A 16,487-nucleotide genomic window follows, 5' to 3' on the forward strand; every position below is an offset into this window, starting at 1 on the left:
GCGCGTACACCATCTTTGATTCCGTGCGTACACCATCTTTGATTCCACATGTACACCATCTTTGACTCCGCGTGTGCTGTGTGAGGAGGGTGACTGCAGTGTTTGACCCTTACCTGAATGTTGCAGGGAGCTGGTTGACTGCCAATAAGCTGTTATGAACGCTTATAGCAAGTCTACATAAGCTATACACTATGCAGAGATAGGACATCCCATAAAACATTCTCCACTAGATGCAGACTACATACTGTATTTATAGAATGTGTTGTAACCCTACTAAATGCGCTGTGAAGAGTTATATTGCCTTATAAACATGCATAGTACCTTATAGAGGTGCAGTTTTTACATTTTTTTTAGCCCTTTTTCTCCCCAATTTCGTAGTGTCCAATTGTTGTAGTAGCTACTATCTTGTCTCATCGCTACAACTCCCATACGGGCTCGGGTGAGACGAAGGTTGAAAGTCATGCGTCCTCCGACACACAACCCAACCAATGTGTCGGAGGAAACACCGTGCACCTGGCAACCTTGGTTAGCGCGCACTGCGTCCAGCCCGCCACAGGAGTCGCTGGTGCGCGATGAGACAAGGACATCCCTACTGGCCAAGCCCTCCCTAACCCGGACGACGCTAGGCCAATTGTGCGTCGCCCCACGGACCTCCCGGTCGCGGCCGGTTACGACAGAGCCTGGGCGAGAACCCAGAGTCTCTGATGGCACAGCTGGCGCTGCAGTACAGCGCCCTTAACCACTGCGCCACCCGGGAGGCCGAGGTGCAGTTTTAAAGCCTTATGAGACATAGTAATGAACAAGTTGTGATATATTGTGAATATCTTCAACACACAGGTGTTATCTATGTTACATATGTGATAGAGAGAGTCAACCCCAAAGACAGTGATAGTGTATCTCATTAACTTTATTAGATGATGTTATGGTCAGGCAATGAAGGAGAGAGAGTTTGAAAGAAATATTGAGAAAATAGATATTGGTAGTCTATTGGATGATCTTGTGGTATGGGAAGAGGGTAAGGCTCTGGGTAAATGAAGGAATGTCCATGATGGATGTAGCGGCGGCCATCTTGGGCGAGGCGGGGAGGAAGGTCAGTTTGGACACTTCTCCGTAGGACGAACTGCCGCACTCTTCCTCATCCCTCTCTCCGTTGCCATGACGACTCTGCTCGTCATCTCCTGGGGGGTCGCCCTCCTCCGGCCCAAAACCCACCACCTGGGGAGGGAGGTTGATGTTAGAGCGCACACACATACACACACGCACACAGCTCTTAAACATTGATTACACTGCTCACCTATGCACACACACACTTACATGTACACTGAGTTTTCTGCAGTTGTGTCCGCGGTGCTCCAGATACCAGGATCCCAGCTCTGCTCTCGTCATCTGCTTCAGGGCCTCAATCTACTCACACACACAAACACGTAAGCACACGTAGTCGCACATGAAACGTCTGCAGCAACTACAGAAAGCAACTACTGCAGCAACTACAAAATTCTGCACACACCACAAAAACAGAAAAACTGAAATTGTCCAGTGCGTGTCTCACCTCTCTGTGAAGCCTGTTGAAGACATACTGCTGTGTAACGACCTCGGCCCAGTTCCTGTCCACCTCCTCTCCCAGGTGTGTGTCCTCACACTCCTTTAGCTTGACCAGCGCAGTCACCTGTACACACACACACACACATACACACCTTCAGCTTAACAAGTAAACTCCAGGACACTCAGATATATAGTCAGTCAGAAACACACACCTGTGTGTTGAAGGCACCCTCAGTCAGGGCACTCAACTTCTCTCCAAAGGAAGACAGAAACTCCTCTATCTTCAACTCTACCAGCTCAGTACTGAAAGAAAGATGGAGAGAGAAGAGAAGAGATGGAGAGAGAGTGAGAGAGAAGAGAAGAGATGGAGAGACGAGATGGAGAGAGAGAGACCACTGTCATTACTATAAGGGGCATTACAGGTCATAAGAGATAGTACTGCTAGCCTCGGGAAGACCACATCAAAGTCACTGCAGTGCACAATGGCATTGGTTCATACAGTCAGTATGAGGATCTCACTTGAACTTGGTGGCCTGTGTTTCCACCGTGACAGAGAAGCCCAGGACTCCAGATGTGTTTCTGCAGGTTGGATAAACATGATACCTGGAGAAGAGAGACAGAGGGAGAGGGGTTTAAGTTGACTGAGCCAATTGGAAGCTGGAGAAGGTTTAGATACTGGGACACTCAGGAAGGTTGGGACACTCAGGAAGGTTGGGACACTGGGGTTAACACTCCTACTCTTTCCAGAGGTTCCATGGTCTACTTAGTCACCAGAGAGACAGAGAAGTATAAAACACAGACACTGACCCCAGAGTCTCTTTTGTCCTGAGGAAGTCAAAGCAGGGCTCCTCCATGTGCATCTGGAACCACAACAATATCAACAACACAGAGGTCAGAGGAAGAAGGGATGAGGGGTTAGGGGATTAAAGGATTAATGGTTGTTGGTGTACTCACCACCAGCAGCTCCATCAGTGTGTGTTCTCTGAGGTTTTTCAGGCCAGACTGGAGAGAGAGAGGGGGAGAAGGGGAGAGGAAGAGAAGAGAGTGAATGAATGTCAGAGGCGAGTCAATCAGTCATGAACAGATGAATTGTACCAGTGTGTGTGTGTACCTGGTAGTAGACTGTGACCTCTGAGTTGGCGTCTCCCTTGTTCAGTGCTTTGACCTTACAGACGTGCTGTTTCAGAGGCAGCTCCACCACTCTAAATAACACTGGGACCTCTGCTGGCAGCTTGGAGAACTGCAGCTTACTGACAGACAGAAGAGGACAGCAAAGATAGTTATTTGTGTGTGTGTGTGTGTGTGTGTGTGTGTGTGTGTGTGTGTGTGTGTGTGTGTGTGTGTGTGTGTGTGTGTGTGTGTGTGTGTGTGTAAACTTACTCAGTGACGTACTGCAGGAACTGGATTGACTCCTGTAGAGAAAACAGATCCCACTTTAATAAACGGCAGAAATCATACAAGAGGGTTTGGTGGAAAGGGTGTGTAATGTGTGTGTGTGTGTTTTCATGGTCCAGTCACCTGGCTAGTGAAGTTCCCCTGCACCAGTCCCTCTGCATAGAGCTGGGTCTTGAAGGTTCTGCTGAACTCCATCAGTTGTTCTACAGTCAGACCACCGTCTGCCAGCGCCTGGTACTTCTCTACCATGGACCAGCGACCATGCTCCAGGACCAACAACCGCACATCCCTGAGAGTGTGTGTTTGGTGGGGGGGAGAGAAGACAATGGTGAGATGGGACACAATACCAACAAACAGACCCACACACTCACACGCGTGACGTACTTGCCCAGTTTCTCAGGTCGTATGAGGATGTTGAAGTAGGCCTTTTTGAGCTGCTCAGAGAACATATTGAAGACATCTTGACAGGCAGAGAAGTCAGCCAGATGGTCCAGGATCAGATGGAACAGGAGCTACAGAGGAGGGAACACCATTATCCTCGTGTGTGAGTGTGGTGTGTGTGGCGCGGTGCAGTGTGTCTGGGTCTAACTCACAGGCAGTTTGTGGTTGAAGCCCTTGACCTTGATAACCAGTCCATGTTCTCCTACTGACAGCTTGTAGTCCAGCTGGGCCACGTCAGCCTCGTAGGCTGGCTCTGCTAGGTTATGACCCAGTATGTTCACTAGCAGGTCAAATAACACCAGGCTAGGGAGAGGGAGGGAGAGAGAGAGCAGAGGGAGAGGGAGGGAGAGAGAGAGCAGAGGGGCAGGGTGAGAGAGAGAGAGGAAGTGGCGGGTGGAGAGAGGGGAGGGAGTGAGAGAGAGAGGGGGAAAGGAGGGTTGTGGATGAGAGAGAGTGGAGAGAGGGAGATAAGCAGAGAGAAACAGGATAAAAAAACGGTGTAAAACAGTTCCTAGCTATGGCTGCATTCTCGAGAGGCCAGCAGTTTTGGCACAATCTCTACCTGTGAAACAATTGTTGGCTAATGGCTCACTAAACCCTGGACTTACTTCTTGGCTGACTGCTGGATGACCGGAGAGATGAGATGGAAGCGGATGTACGCTGAAGGAGAGAGAGTAGAAACGACAGATCAACGGAGAGAGAGGAAATCTCAGATCAACGGAGAGAGAGTAGAAATGACAGATCAGCAAAGGAGAGAGAGGAAACGACAGATCAACGGAGAGAGAGTAGAAATGACAGATCAGCAAAGGAGAGAGAGTAGAAACGACAGATCAGCAAAGGAGAGAGAGGAAATCTCAGATCAACGGAGAGAGAGTAGAAATGACAGATCAGCAAAGGAGAGAGAGGAAACGACAGATCAACGGAGAGAGAGTAGAAATGACAGATCAGCAAAGGAGAGAGAGTAGAAACGACAGATCAGCAAAGGAGAGAGAGGAAATATCAGATCAACCTGAGAGAGAGTAGAAACGACAGATCAATGAAAGTGAAGTTATTGACCATTTTAATTGTTCACTGTTGTAGTAACTCAACCAATCAAATGTATTTTATAAAGCCCTTTATACATCAGCAGAAGAACAGTTGCCAGGAAAAACTCCCTAGAAGGAAGGAACCTATGAAGAAACCTAGAGAGGAACCAGGCTCAGAGGGGTGAACAGTTTTCTACTGGCTGTACCAGATAGAGATTAAGGCAAAACTTCACCCAAAAACAATATTTTGGTATTTGTTTCACTTGTCCTTTGTTGATATAGTCCCAAAATGTTTTGCATGTCAGCAATCATGTTTTCAAGATAAATAACATTCAAAATACAGAAATTCAAGCCGGTATGATGCAAGTTATAAAGTGCTGAGATTTTTGGACTATATCAACAATGGACTAATGAAACAAATACCAAAAGTTTTTGGGTGGAGTTTTCCTTTAAGTGAACATGTGGACATTGACACCAGATTGTGTGTGTTTTTGTGTTATAAAGTAGTTACTTTGAAACACACACACACACTAGGGCTGGCACAATTACCGTACGGATGAAAACCATTATGAAAATAAAATAACCGTCATCATTTTTGTTTTTGGGGTACGAAGAGGACGGCCTGGAATTTGTGCGGTGGAGTCCGTTTCTGCTGTAACACGTACTCTAAACAGCGCGACGAAACTTTGTTGCTCCTAGTGGAAACAAGCAAGGTGTTGCAGCAAACGAGTCGTCGGTTGCCTAGGAAACAGGCAGCACACATGAAAAGAACGGGCTTGGAACCATAGAATTATCAATTAGAATAATCCTTTAATAGGCTCTATATGCTTGGAATTTCTTACCCTGGCAAATTGACTGGTAAACTCATCAGTACACTAGGGATAGCTGCATGGTATTGGGATTCAAATGATGTTAACTGATGTGGCTTTTGTAATGAAATGCATTTTTTGTAACGTTAGTTGAGTTGAATCAAAGATTTTCAATTATATTGACAAGATAGTGGAGTGACCGCTCTAACAATGGAAATATATGTCCTCAAATTTGAAAGGCATTCAGGTGGGACCATTCTAGCCAATGAGAGGGCAGATACGTGTGTGTGAACAACAGGCACAACTGATATAATTTGTTTTTTTCCAACCTGGCCAAATTCCACATGCGTCCACTTATATCAGAGCATTCGTAACAACCTAACCATTACGAAACATATATTTGATCAAATAAGCTTCACGTAGCAATATAGCAATTATATTTTTTGTTGACCAAATTCAACACTCTCTCATTGACCTCCATACAAAAAGTTCCTCACTTCTTGGTCTTATTTTCGTGGATAGAATTTGGGTGGAGTAAACCCTCTCGCTTTGCCTCTTCTTCTCTGGTTGAACTAATAAATCACGGCACATATTGATGGTTACACTTCCTGCTTTGCTCCTGTGGGTACACTCGCAATGATTGCCAGTCCACCCGTGATGCCATCATTGACTTGAATGGGGACGCCCATTCAATTTCTTTTTATTACTATTCAAATGTTTATTACGGAGATTGCGTCATTTGGATGACCAATTACCATCATCCAAAATTCCTTGACCGTCACAATCCTAACACACACACACACACACACCTTTGGGTATGTTGAACTTGTTGTCCTTCTTGTACCAGAGGCATCCTCGGTCGTTGGCAGTTACTCTGACTGGCAGCTCAGTATCAGGACAGTCAGACAGCTTCAGGCTGAAATCAGTCGCTGGAAGGAAGATACGAAATATGAACACATTAGGAAGGTTCACAACACAGACACACACAGACACACTAACCGATGAACTTGTTCTCGACAGGGAGGTGCAGGTCAGAGCTATGCTCAAAGTCTCCGTTCCAGCGCTCTCTCCACTCCTGTTGGATATCTGGACAGAGAAGAGACAACTATCAGGATACCTTCTCTCTTTCTCTACATATTGGGACCATGTTGACATGATCTGGTCCTCTAATAATGCAAACACATAGAGTGCCTTCAGAAAGTATACCTACATCTTGACCTTTTCCACATCTTGTTGTGTTACAGCCTGAATTTCAAATGGATTCAATTGAGATTTTGTGTCACTGGTCTACACACCATACCCCATAATGTCAAAGTGGAATTATGTTTTTCAACATCTTTTACAAATTAATTAATAATGAAAAGCTTAAATGTCTTGAGTAAATACGTATTCGACCCCTAAAATCCGAAATACGTTCAGGAGTAAACATTTTCTTAACAAGTCACATAATAAATTGCATGGACTCACTCTGTGATGAATAATAGTGTTTAACATGATTTTTGAATGACTACCTCATCTCTGTACCCCACACATACAATTATCTGTAAGGTCCCTCAGTCGAGCAGTACATTTCAAGCACAGATTCAACCGCAAAGACCAGGGAGGTTTTCCAATGCTTCGCAAAGAAGGGCACCATTGGAAGATGGGTAAAAAAATAATAATAAACAGACATTGAATATCCCTTTGAGCATGGTGAAGTTATTAATTACACGTCGGATGGTGTATCAACACACCCAGTCACAACAAAGACACAAGTGTCCTTCCTAACTCAGTTGCCAGAGAGGAAGGAAACCAGTTACAGAGTTGAATGGCTGTGATAGGAGAAAACTGAGAATGTATCAACAACATTGTAGTTGCTCCACAACACTAGCCTGTACAGAATAAAATATATTACAAAGCATGCATCCTGCTTCCATTAAGGCATTTAAGTAAAACTGCAAAACATGTGGCAAAGAAATAAACTTTATGTCCTGAATAGAAAGCGTTATGTTTGGGCCAAATCCAACACGACACATCACTGAGTACCACTCTTCATATTTTCAAGCATGGAGGTGGCTGCAACATGTTATTGGTATGCTTGTCAACGGCATGACTAGGATAAAAAGAAACGGAATAGAGCAAAGCACCGGCAATATCCTCGAGGAAAACCTGGTTCAGTCTGCTTTCCAACAGACACTGTTGACAAATTCACCTTTCAACAGGACATTAACCTAAAACACTTATCTACACTAGAGTTGTTTACCAAGACAATATTGAATGTCCCTGAATGGCCTAGTTACAGCTTTGACTTAAAATCGGCTTGAAAATCTATGGCAAGATGTGAAAATGGCTGTCTAGCAATGATTAACAACCAACTTGACAGAGCTTGAAGAATTTTAAAAAGAATCATGTGCAAATATTGTACAATCCAGGTGTACAAAGCTCTTAGTGACTTACCCAGAAAGACTCACAGCTATAATCACTGCCAAAGGTGCTTCTAACATGTATTGACTCAGGGATGTGAATGTTTTCAGTTTGTCATTATGGGGTATTGTGTGTAGATGGGTGAGAGAAAAACTTATATTTAATCCATTTTGAATTCAGGCTGTAACACAACAAAATGTAGAATAGGACAAGTGGTGTGAATACTTTCTGAAGGCACTGTAGTAGGCATGTATGGATGTATGTATGCATGCATGCATGCATGTATGTATGTATGTATGTATGTATGTATGTATGTATGTATGTATGTATGTATGTATGCATGTATGTATCACCCTCTACGCTGTAGTGTGTCCCAAACCATTTCTCCCTGAGGGGACAGTGGCCTTCGTGGTCTGGAGAGAGCAGCAACAGGTTGGATCTGTCTGGAGTCAGCAAGGACAGGGCCGCACTGATCACCTACACACACACACACACACACACACACACTATATACTTTATTTGAATCAACAAATCACATTACATTCAAGAAGCATTCAAACATTTCAAAGGTCTTTGTGTGCATGGGCACTTAAGGATACAGAAAGCACCTTCTCCAAACAGCGCACACACACACACACACACACACACAGTCCGTACCTCAGGTGAGTACTGGAACATGAGCTGGTCTCCAGTGAGGAAGTGTTCTTTAGGAAACAGCTGCATGTTCTCACAGATATCCTCCACATACTCTATAGGGTCCGTCTGAAACACACAGGGGTGCATCGTTTGGTTGGGTGCATTCATTCCTGTACTTGTAGATAGGAGGAGAATGTTAGTAGTATTTACCTGTTCCTGGTAGTGAAACTCGTTGTCTTCAATCTTTTGAATCTCCTCATAGATCCTACAAACATAGAGAGAGAAAGAGAGAGAGTGAGAGATAGAGAGATAGATACTCATATACTGTATAAATAAAGCACATATTCTGCCTTTCACATGCCTATAATGAAGCCCTAATCACACAGAGACACTACCGTTGTTGGGGGCCCAGGCTCTGCATCATCTTGAGGTACTGGAAGACCAGGTGAGCCACCTGAAGAGAAACACAGATAATGTGTGTACTGTGTACCAATAGTCTGTGTATGTACGTTTTACTATACTTGTGAGTACCAAAAGTGCTCACAGGAATAGTAAGCCAACTAAACTTCAGAGAAGTGAGGACATTTTGCCAGTCCTCACTTGTAAAAATACAATTTTAGGCTTAGGGGTTAGGTTTATAACTAGGGTTAGGATTATAATTAGGGTTAGGGAAAATAGGATTTTGAATGTGTGTGTGTGTGTGTGTGTAACCTGGTAGAAGTTCTGAAATCCTTGGTCAGTGACTGTGTACCAACCTGGTAGAAGTTCTGGAATCCTTGGTCAGTGAGTGTGATGGAGATGGAGAAGATGGAGTAGGTAGAGTTCTGGTCAAAGCCTGTTTCACTGTTCCCTCCAAACAGAGCCATGGCCCAGCACCTACACACACACACCTCAGCACAGTTACCACATAAACATAGCTATAAAGTGGTGCATTATGGGTTATGTAGTCCTGTATGCCGTAGTTCTGACTCACTTCCTCCTGAGAATTGATAGGATGCTGCCTGTGCCCTCGTGACCAATCAGCCAAGAGATGTAGTGGAGAGGCTTCACCCTGAGAGAGTGAGCGAGAGAGAGAACAGGATGAGGGGATGGAGAGAGGCAGAAACAGTGAGGCAGAGAGAGAGGTGCATCATCAACTGTAGTATCTCTCCTGTAGTTCCTCTGTTATAAAGCTGTATTATCTGTAATAGCTGTATTATATGTAGGGAGAGAGAGAGATGTAGAGATTATATTAGCTGTATTATCTGTATTACCTGTATTATCTGGAGTACCTGTATTATATACCTGTATTATCTGTAGCAGCTGTATTATCTGTAGTAGCTGTATTATCTGTATTTTCTGTCATAGCAGCTGTATTATCTGTATAGCTATAGTTGTAGCAGCTGTAGTAGCAGCTGTATTATATGTAGTAGCTGTATTATCTGTAGCAGCTGTATTATCTCTAGTAGCTGTATTATCTGTAGCAGCTGTATTTTCTGTAGCAGCTGTATTTTCTGTATTATCTGTAATAGCAGCTGTATTTTCTGTCATATTTATAGTAGCTGTATTATCTGTAAAAGCTGTATGATCTGTAGAAGTTATATTATATGTATTATCTGTAGCAGTATAGCTGTATTGTCTGTAGTAGCTGTATTATCTGTAATATTTATAGTAGCTGTATTATCTGTAATATCTGTAATAGCTGTATTATCTGTAATAGCTGTATTATCTGTAATAGCTGTATTATCTGTAATAGCTGTATTATCTGTAGTAGCTGTACTATTTGTAATAGCTGTATTATCTGTAGTAGCTGTACTATTTGTAATAGCTGTACTATCTGGAGTAGCTGTATTATCTATAGTTGTGTTTCTTACCTGTAGTGTTTCTCCTGAGGAGGCAGGGACCAGGTGATGGTCAGGGCATGGACCTTCCTCACAGGAACAACTGAAACACACAGCTATGTCTTACTACACTTGTGAGCGTATCTTTTTGGGAACGAACAATTGATTCCCATTCAAAATCCTGTTTTCAGTGAGCTGAACTGAAGCAGTATGGCTCTAATGGAGATCAGGAGAGAAGGCTGTGCAGGTCAGCTCAATAGAGCAGGTGTTCCTACCTCTGTACAGCTTGTTGAAGGCTGGAGTATCAAAGGGATCCAGCAGTTCAGAGAAGTCCGGCTTGGGCTGAGCACTGAGGAACAGGGTTCAGTAAGTGTTCGCTAAATGGCCATATTATAATATGAATGGATGAATGGTGAGGGATTCATCTACAGCTGAGACTCACTTGTTGGGCACTCCACTGAAGATCTCCTTCACCCACTCCTCTAGAGTGTCCAGCTTCTCTACACACAACAGAGGAGGACAACAGAGTTACATGTGTGACTGAGCAGCCGGTCTCTCTCTCTCTCTCTCTCTCTCTCTGTGTGTCTGTGTGTGTGTGTGACCTTTAGACTGCACAGCCAGGGTCATGTAGTGGGCAGAGTAATGTCTCTTCCAGAAGGAGCGGAGCCTCTTGTAAACATTGATCCTCTTTTTCCTGGGCTCTGTCTTCAGAGTCTGGGCGTTACCTGGGAAACCATGACAGCCACCGGTGGAAACCATGACAACAGCTCAGTCACATACCACAATTACACAACATCTGTCTCATTTACACATGACAACACAGTACACAGAGTAGTTTATGTGTGTGTGTGTGTGTGTGTGTGTGTGTGTGTGTCTGCCCTCACCCCAGCAGAACTTGCCCATGGGGTGACCTGGCTTCGCTAGACTCCCAAACAACATCTCTTTCCTGTGAGAGTCAGACGGCTTGGCCAGTTGGTACTCTGATAAAAGAGAGAAGGGGGAGCAGGTCACTACATAACCAGATCATACGGTCTGAATAAGGACAAAAACGAAAAATTATTCCCAGAATGCCTCTCACCAGAGTCGACAGCTTCCACCTCCCTGTCGATGGCGTCTCGGATCATCAGAGGACAGATGAAGAACTGGGCCCATCTGGAGAGAGCCAATCACAGACAGGTACAGAGTCAGATGGACTAATCCGAATCAAGAGACAAGGCACAGAGACTATAATGGTGGTGTGTTGCTGACCTGTCCAGAGCCTCTCTGAATTTCTTTCTCTGGACGTCAAACTGGAAGACGGTTCTCTCACAGTCCGTGGAGGCGTTGTCACTGCCCCCATGTTTCTTCAGGAAGGCATCGAAACCATTCTCTGATGGGTACTTCTCACTGCCCATGAACACCACTACAGGGGGAGAGAGGGAGGAGAGGAGAAAAGAGAGGGAGGAGAGGGAGAGGAGAGGGAGGAGAGGGGGAGGAGAGAGGGAGGAGAGGGAGAGGAGAGGGAGGAGAGGGAGAGGAGAGAGGAAAGTCTATTTTATATCCCCTTGTGTCACAAACACAGCATTGAATCAGATTTATCACAACAAAACAAACAATCTCATCCTTAAGGTTCAAGGGTCATCATACTCACTGTGTTCCAGGAAATGGGCAAAGCCTGGGAGGTCATTAGGGTCACTGAAGCTGCCAATACCCACACACAGCGCTGCTGCAGACTGACACACACACACAAACACACAATCATCAATACCCTTATTACTATTGCTGCTAATGTGCTGTTATTTCCTCTTCAGGTCACCCTCTCACCTGTTTCTCTGAGTGTCCCTTCTTCCTCTTCCCTCCATCCTCGTCATCCTCAAAGTCACTGTCCTTGTCATCTTCATCTTCTTCAGACTCTTCCTCTGTTCCCTCTCCTGAGTCTTCTTCCTCCTCTTCCTCCTCCCCCAGTTCCTCCTCCTCCTCTGATTCGTCATCTCCAGAGGAGGCGGGACCAGTGTAATCAGAAATTAGCGTAACTTGAAGCCCATTGGTCAGCTCAATGTACCTGTGGGAGGGGTTAGACAGAGGTAAACAATATTCTCTTATCCTAAGATGCTGACACAACCACACATACAATTTGGCCCTCCAGCTGTTCACTTTTTACTGCGTGCGAGACTCGCAGACAGACGGATGGAAAGAAAGACAAACACAGTCTCTCTCTCTCACACAGTCTCCCCCCCCCCACACACACACACACACATACTCACAAACATTGGTGTGTAAGGTAAACGTTGATGTTACCTGTACTGTTTGGGGTCACTAGGGGACTTGATGATCTCTGGGTCTCCAGTGTTCTCTCCTCCTCCATCCCCTGCTTCCTGGACTTGGACCTTTGGCCCTGGCTCAGCTTCCTCTCTTTCTTCTTCTCTTTCCTCCCCTCGGTCCGGTCCGGTACTAGAGCCACTGGCCGAGGTACTTCTGGACTTGTTGGTCTGTGGCATTCTGAATAGCGATGATACTTTGGCACTGTGAGGCGACAACAGCGGGCCACGGTGAATAGGACACAGGGAAACCAATAGACAGGTTATTCAACTCCAGGTCTGGAGGGACTCTTCTCTACTTGGAGTTCATTTCATCTCTACAAGTTCATTCATGTCACTGATCGGGCAGAGTCCAGTCACCTTGGGTGCCAGGTCTGAGTCAGTCACCTGATTAGCAGGGAAGGATGACAACCACAGGGGTTTGGGCCCTGGAACTGAATGGCCCTGCTCTACTGGCCAACACTGTGACACAGCGTGTCACTCTAAGGACAGCAATGGTGATGGGCTGGACTTCATTTCATTTAAAAGTATTGCTTAAGCTAGACTACCCAGAGAATATTGTATTTAATGACATGTCTGTCAAGAAGTGCAATAAATGACAGTTATTGAAAGGAAGACTCTGTGACGCAAACATCTATGTGTTAGTTTGATCAGCTGTCAAAAAAGGATGGTCATGCCAGACACATTCAACAGATGCAATGACAGTGATGATGAGGCGAAAATACATCTATTCACCCAACGCCCGTATTCAGCTGTGTGTCAGCTGAAAAAACAACCCCAGTGCCCTACACTGCACGGTCCCCGGATCGCCTCTCTGCGGGCTTTATGTAGGCTCAGTCAGCACTGCAAGTCAGCCAACTTATATCGCTAGCAGCAAACTGTAGCAAGCGAGACATCGGTTGGCAATAAGATGAAATATACAGTAACACAGAGATAGCAGGCTACAGGCTACTTCACCACGGTCGACCGACAACAGTCTATCAAAAAGCCTCAGACTTTTCTAGGCTAGCGACTCACACACAACACATGTCAAACCCCACCCAACGTTTCTACTACAGGAACGTATACTTCAAATTGGTTCTATGTCCTAGAAATGACACTTGTGTTTTTTCAAGTTTGACAGCTAACGAAGTAGCGTTGGTCCGGGAGATGTTTCCATACCTTGCTTCCTGGTATCACAGGGATGGAACCTAGTGTTCCCCCTGCATATGGTAGGATTATTATTTTTGCCATAAGGGGCGGCTTGATTCGTCGAAAACGAAGAGCATTTCAACATTGCAACATTTGATTGCTCCGAAACAAGGCAGACACACCCGAGGGCGTGATTAGGGGAACTTTGAACGATCGTGATTGGGCAAAAATACCCGACACGTGGGAACTTCTCTACTCTTCACGTTGTGGTTACATTGTAGCAGCAACACGAGACTGTTTGTTATATTGTAACTAACAAATACTGTATCACTAGGAGCAACAACCAAATGGACAGTGTCGACAAGTTGTCTGGCAGGACCTATACTTACCACAGTCCCGCATTACAGCAGTCCATAATGAGTTTAGATTTTTCAGCATTCATTCATTGCATCGAGGTAGTTACAGTCGCTAGTTGGCTTGTCCATGGATAGGCTTGAGATAGGCTACTTACTGTACATTGTGATGCAGATACAGTAGAATACAATTGATACGTTCTATTAAATTGCTTCCTAAATTCCAAACCTTCCAGTGGCAGTGTTAAGCCGCTAGGGGGTAGGCGACAACAGGCAGATATTGATATAGTTTGTCTGTTGATGGTCTGTAGGCTTACAGTTCAACGTGCGAGCCGAGGTAAAGGTAGTTTCAGGTTGGATATTCGACGGATATTCGCCTGTCATTTCCCTTACGTCCACCAACAGCAGTTAGGGACGTCAACATAGTGACAAATGAAATGTTTAAAATGTCAATAGCTCTTTAACCATTACTCCTAACACTTTCGAAACTGGTTGTAGCTAACCTGATGGCATAGACACACATTGCACACGTTTTAGTTTGTCCATTTTCATCTCACATGGTTTTACATGAATTTTTCAAAATGTAGAATTTCAATAGCTCCTTGGTCATGTGACCTGGTGACTTCAAACAAGGTTCAGAATGTCCACTCAGTGGGCCTACACATTGCACACCCTTTAGTTTGTCCATTTTCATCTCCCACATTTTACAAGATTTTTTCTAAATGTAAAATTTCAATAGCTCCTTGGTCATGTGACCTAATGTCTGCTGACTACCCTTCTATATTGCACACTGAGCTAGTGAGGTAGGTTGCAGTGGGTTTGCTGGTCAATACATATACTGAACGTGTATCCACAGTAATGGTGGCCAGTAAATCAATGAATAAAAATGTAATATTGAAAAACAGAAATTGTAGACCTTTAATCTTTTCCAACATGTCAACAGACACTTAACTTCAATTAAGTATGAAACATTTCACAGTGTTAACTTTCTCTTTATCCCTGGTTGATGTACATGTCAGAGCCTCTTCAGTGTGGATGGGGTATAGCATACATTATCCCTGGTTGATGTACATGTCAGAGCCTCTTCAGTGTGGATGGGGTATAGCATACATTATCCCTGGTTGATGTACATGTCAGAGCCTCTTCAGTGTGGATGGGGTATAGCATACATTATCCCTGGTTGATGTACATGTCAGAGCCTCATCAGTGTGGATGGGGTATAGCATACATTATCCCTGGTTGATGTACATGTCAGAGCCTCTTCAGTGTGGATGGGGTATAGCATACATTATCCCTGGTTGATGTACATGTCAGAGCCTCTTCAGTGTGGATGGGGTATAGCATACATTATCCCTGGTTGATGTACATGTCAGAGCCTCTTCAGTGTGGATGGGGTATAGCATACATTATCCCTGGTTGATGTACATGTCAGAGCCTCTTCAGTGTGGATGGGGTATAGCATACATTATCCCTGGTTGATGTACATGTCAGAGCCTCTTCAGTGTGGATGGGGTAGAGCAGACATTATCCCTGGTTGATGTACATGTCAGAGCCTCTTCAGTGTGGGTGGGGTATAGCATACATTATCCCTGGTTGATGTACATGTCAGAGCCTCTTCAGTGTGGATGGGGTAGAGCATACATTATAACTGGTTGATGTACATGTCAGAGCCTCTTCAGTGTGGATGGGGTATAGCATACATTATAACTGGTTGATGTACATGTCAGAGCCTCTTCAGTGTGGATGGGGTATAGCATACATTTTCCCTGGTTGATGTACATGTCAGAGCCTCTTTCAGTGTGGGTGGGGTATAGCATACATTTTCCCTGGTTGATGTACATGTCAGAGCCTTTTCAGTGTGGGTGGGGTATAGCATACATTTTCAACAACAAAGACTGCATTTCCAGTTTGTGTTCTTTACTCTGTTGAACTCTTTAACTGTCTTCATCCCTAGGCACAGCACATGGAACCACCGTTGGTATGCAAAACATTCAATCTAAAACAAAACAAAGTGTAACACGTTATAAATAATATCAAATATCAATGCAGTATGACGAATTAACCATCCATTGTGTTATATCATACATTGTTATAAATTATCAAATATCAAATGTCTTTTTTTCACTGTTGTCAAAAGACTATAAACATGTTAAATAAAGTTACTAACCCAGTCAGTCTTTGGGACAGGTTCTTTATCAGTGGCACACATGAAGGAGTTGTTGGTTTTGATGAACTCTGAAATCATAGGCATGTACTGAACATATGGCTGTCCCACACAACTACATAAAAATAAAGAATTTACATTTACTTTGAATGAAATGTCATTACATACCAGACATTTTTAGTAAATCCTCAGCCATTTCTTTTTGCAGTTGCTCTGTGTGCTTTTGAAGGTTCCATATCAATTTGGGAGGGGATTTTGGAGAAGTTCTGTGCAACTTCTTTGGCCATCTACACCAAAAAATTCAATTGAGTTTTTGACCTAATTGTCACATAACAGCTAACCATTCATTATTGAACATATAACTATCAAACCTGCATTTTCAACGACCCCACAGCTGAAGGTGTCCCGCTGCATGGTGGGAGTTATTTCCCCTCCTTTACACTTTATGTCCACCCAGTCATCTTTTCCATG

At 44.3% G+C, this 16,487-nt stretch overlaps 1 protein-coding gene across 2 annotated transcripts; it reads right to left on the bottom strand.

Annotated features, from left to right (window-relative positions):
* Positions 1-889: 889 nt before the first annotated feature.
* LOC112266380 (nardilysin) lies at positions 890-13,662 on the bottom strand. 2 transcript variants are annotated; one of them, XM_024443804.2, is made up of 32 exons: positions 13,530-13,662; positions 12,349-12,573; positions 11,875-12,112; positions 11,702-11,783; positions 11,320-11,473; positions 11,150-11,223; positions 10,956-11,051; positions 10,674-10,796; positions 10,514-10,571; positions 10,347-10,420; positions 10,105-10,174; positions 9,225-9,302; positions 9,007-9,127; positions 8,647-8,705; positions 8,462-8,516; positions 8,273-8,377; positions 7,969-8,092; positions 6,212-6,298; positions 6,022-6,141; positions 3,987-4,038; positions 3,531-3,681; positions 3,322-3,449; positions 3,061-3,226; positions 2,923-2,954; positions 2,654-2,792; positions 2,497-2,544; positions 2,350-2,402; positions 2,062-2,145; positions 1,755-1,845; positions 1,550-1,666; positions 1,315-1,404; positions 890-1,215 (listed from the first exon to the last, which is right to left on the bottom strand). In XM_024443804.2, exons 2-32 carry the CDS (start codon positions 12,546-12,548, stop codon positions 985-987), a joined length of 3,300 nt encoding a protein of 1,099 aa, XP_024299572.2. In that variant the 5' UTR covers positions 12,549-12,573; positions 13,530-13,662; the 3' UTR covers positions 890-984. The 2 variants fall into 2 exon arrangements, with proteins under 2 accessions (XP_024299572.2, XP_042152829.1); XM_042296895.1 differs by lacking the exon at positions 13,530-13,662 and having other exon boundaries at positions 12,349-13,523.
* Positions 13,663-16,487: the final 2,825 nt, after the last annotated feature.

This window comes from Oncorhynchus tshawytscha, linkage group LG14 (genome assembly GCF_018296145.1).
Source record: "Oncorhynchus tshawytscha isolate Ot180627B linkage group LG14, Otsh_v2.0, whole genome shotgun sequence".
Classification (NCBI taxonomy): Eukaryota; Metazoa; Chordata; class Actinopteri; order Salmoniformes; family Salmonidae; genus Oncorhynchus; species Oncorhynchus tshawytscha.

What these genes read in the sequence shown, in the direction of transcription:
- LOC112266380 (XM_024443804.2), bottom strand. Translation starts at nt 12,548, where the DNA reads ATGCCACAGACCAACAAGTCCAGAAGTACCTCGGCCAGTGGCTCTAGT. An exon ending in TGCCCATTTCCTGGAACACA is followed by an intron (nt 11,474 to 11,701) that starts GTGAGTATGATG and finishes CTCCCCCTGTAG; the next exon opens with TGGTGTTCATGGGCAGTGAG. An exon ending in CTTCAACAAGCTGTACAGAG is followed by an intron (nt 10,175 to 10,346) that starts GTAGGAACACCT and finishes TGTGTGTTTCAG; the next exon opens with TTGTTCCTGTGAGGAAGGTC.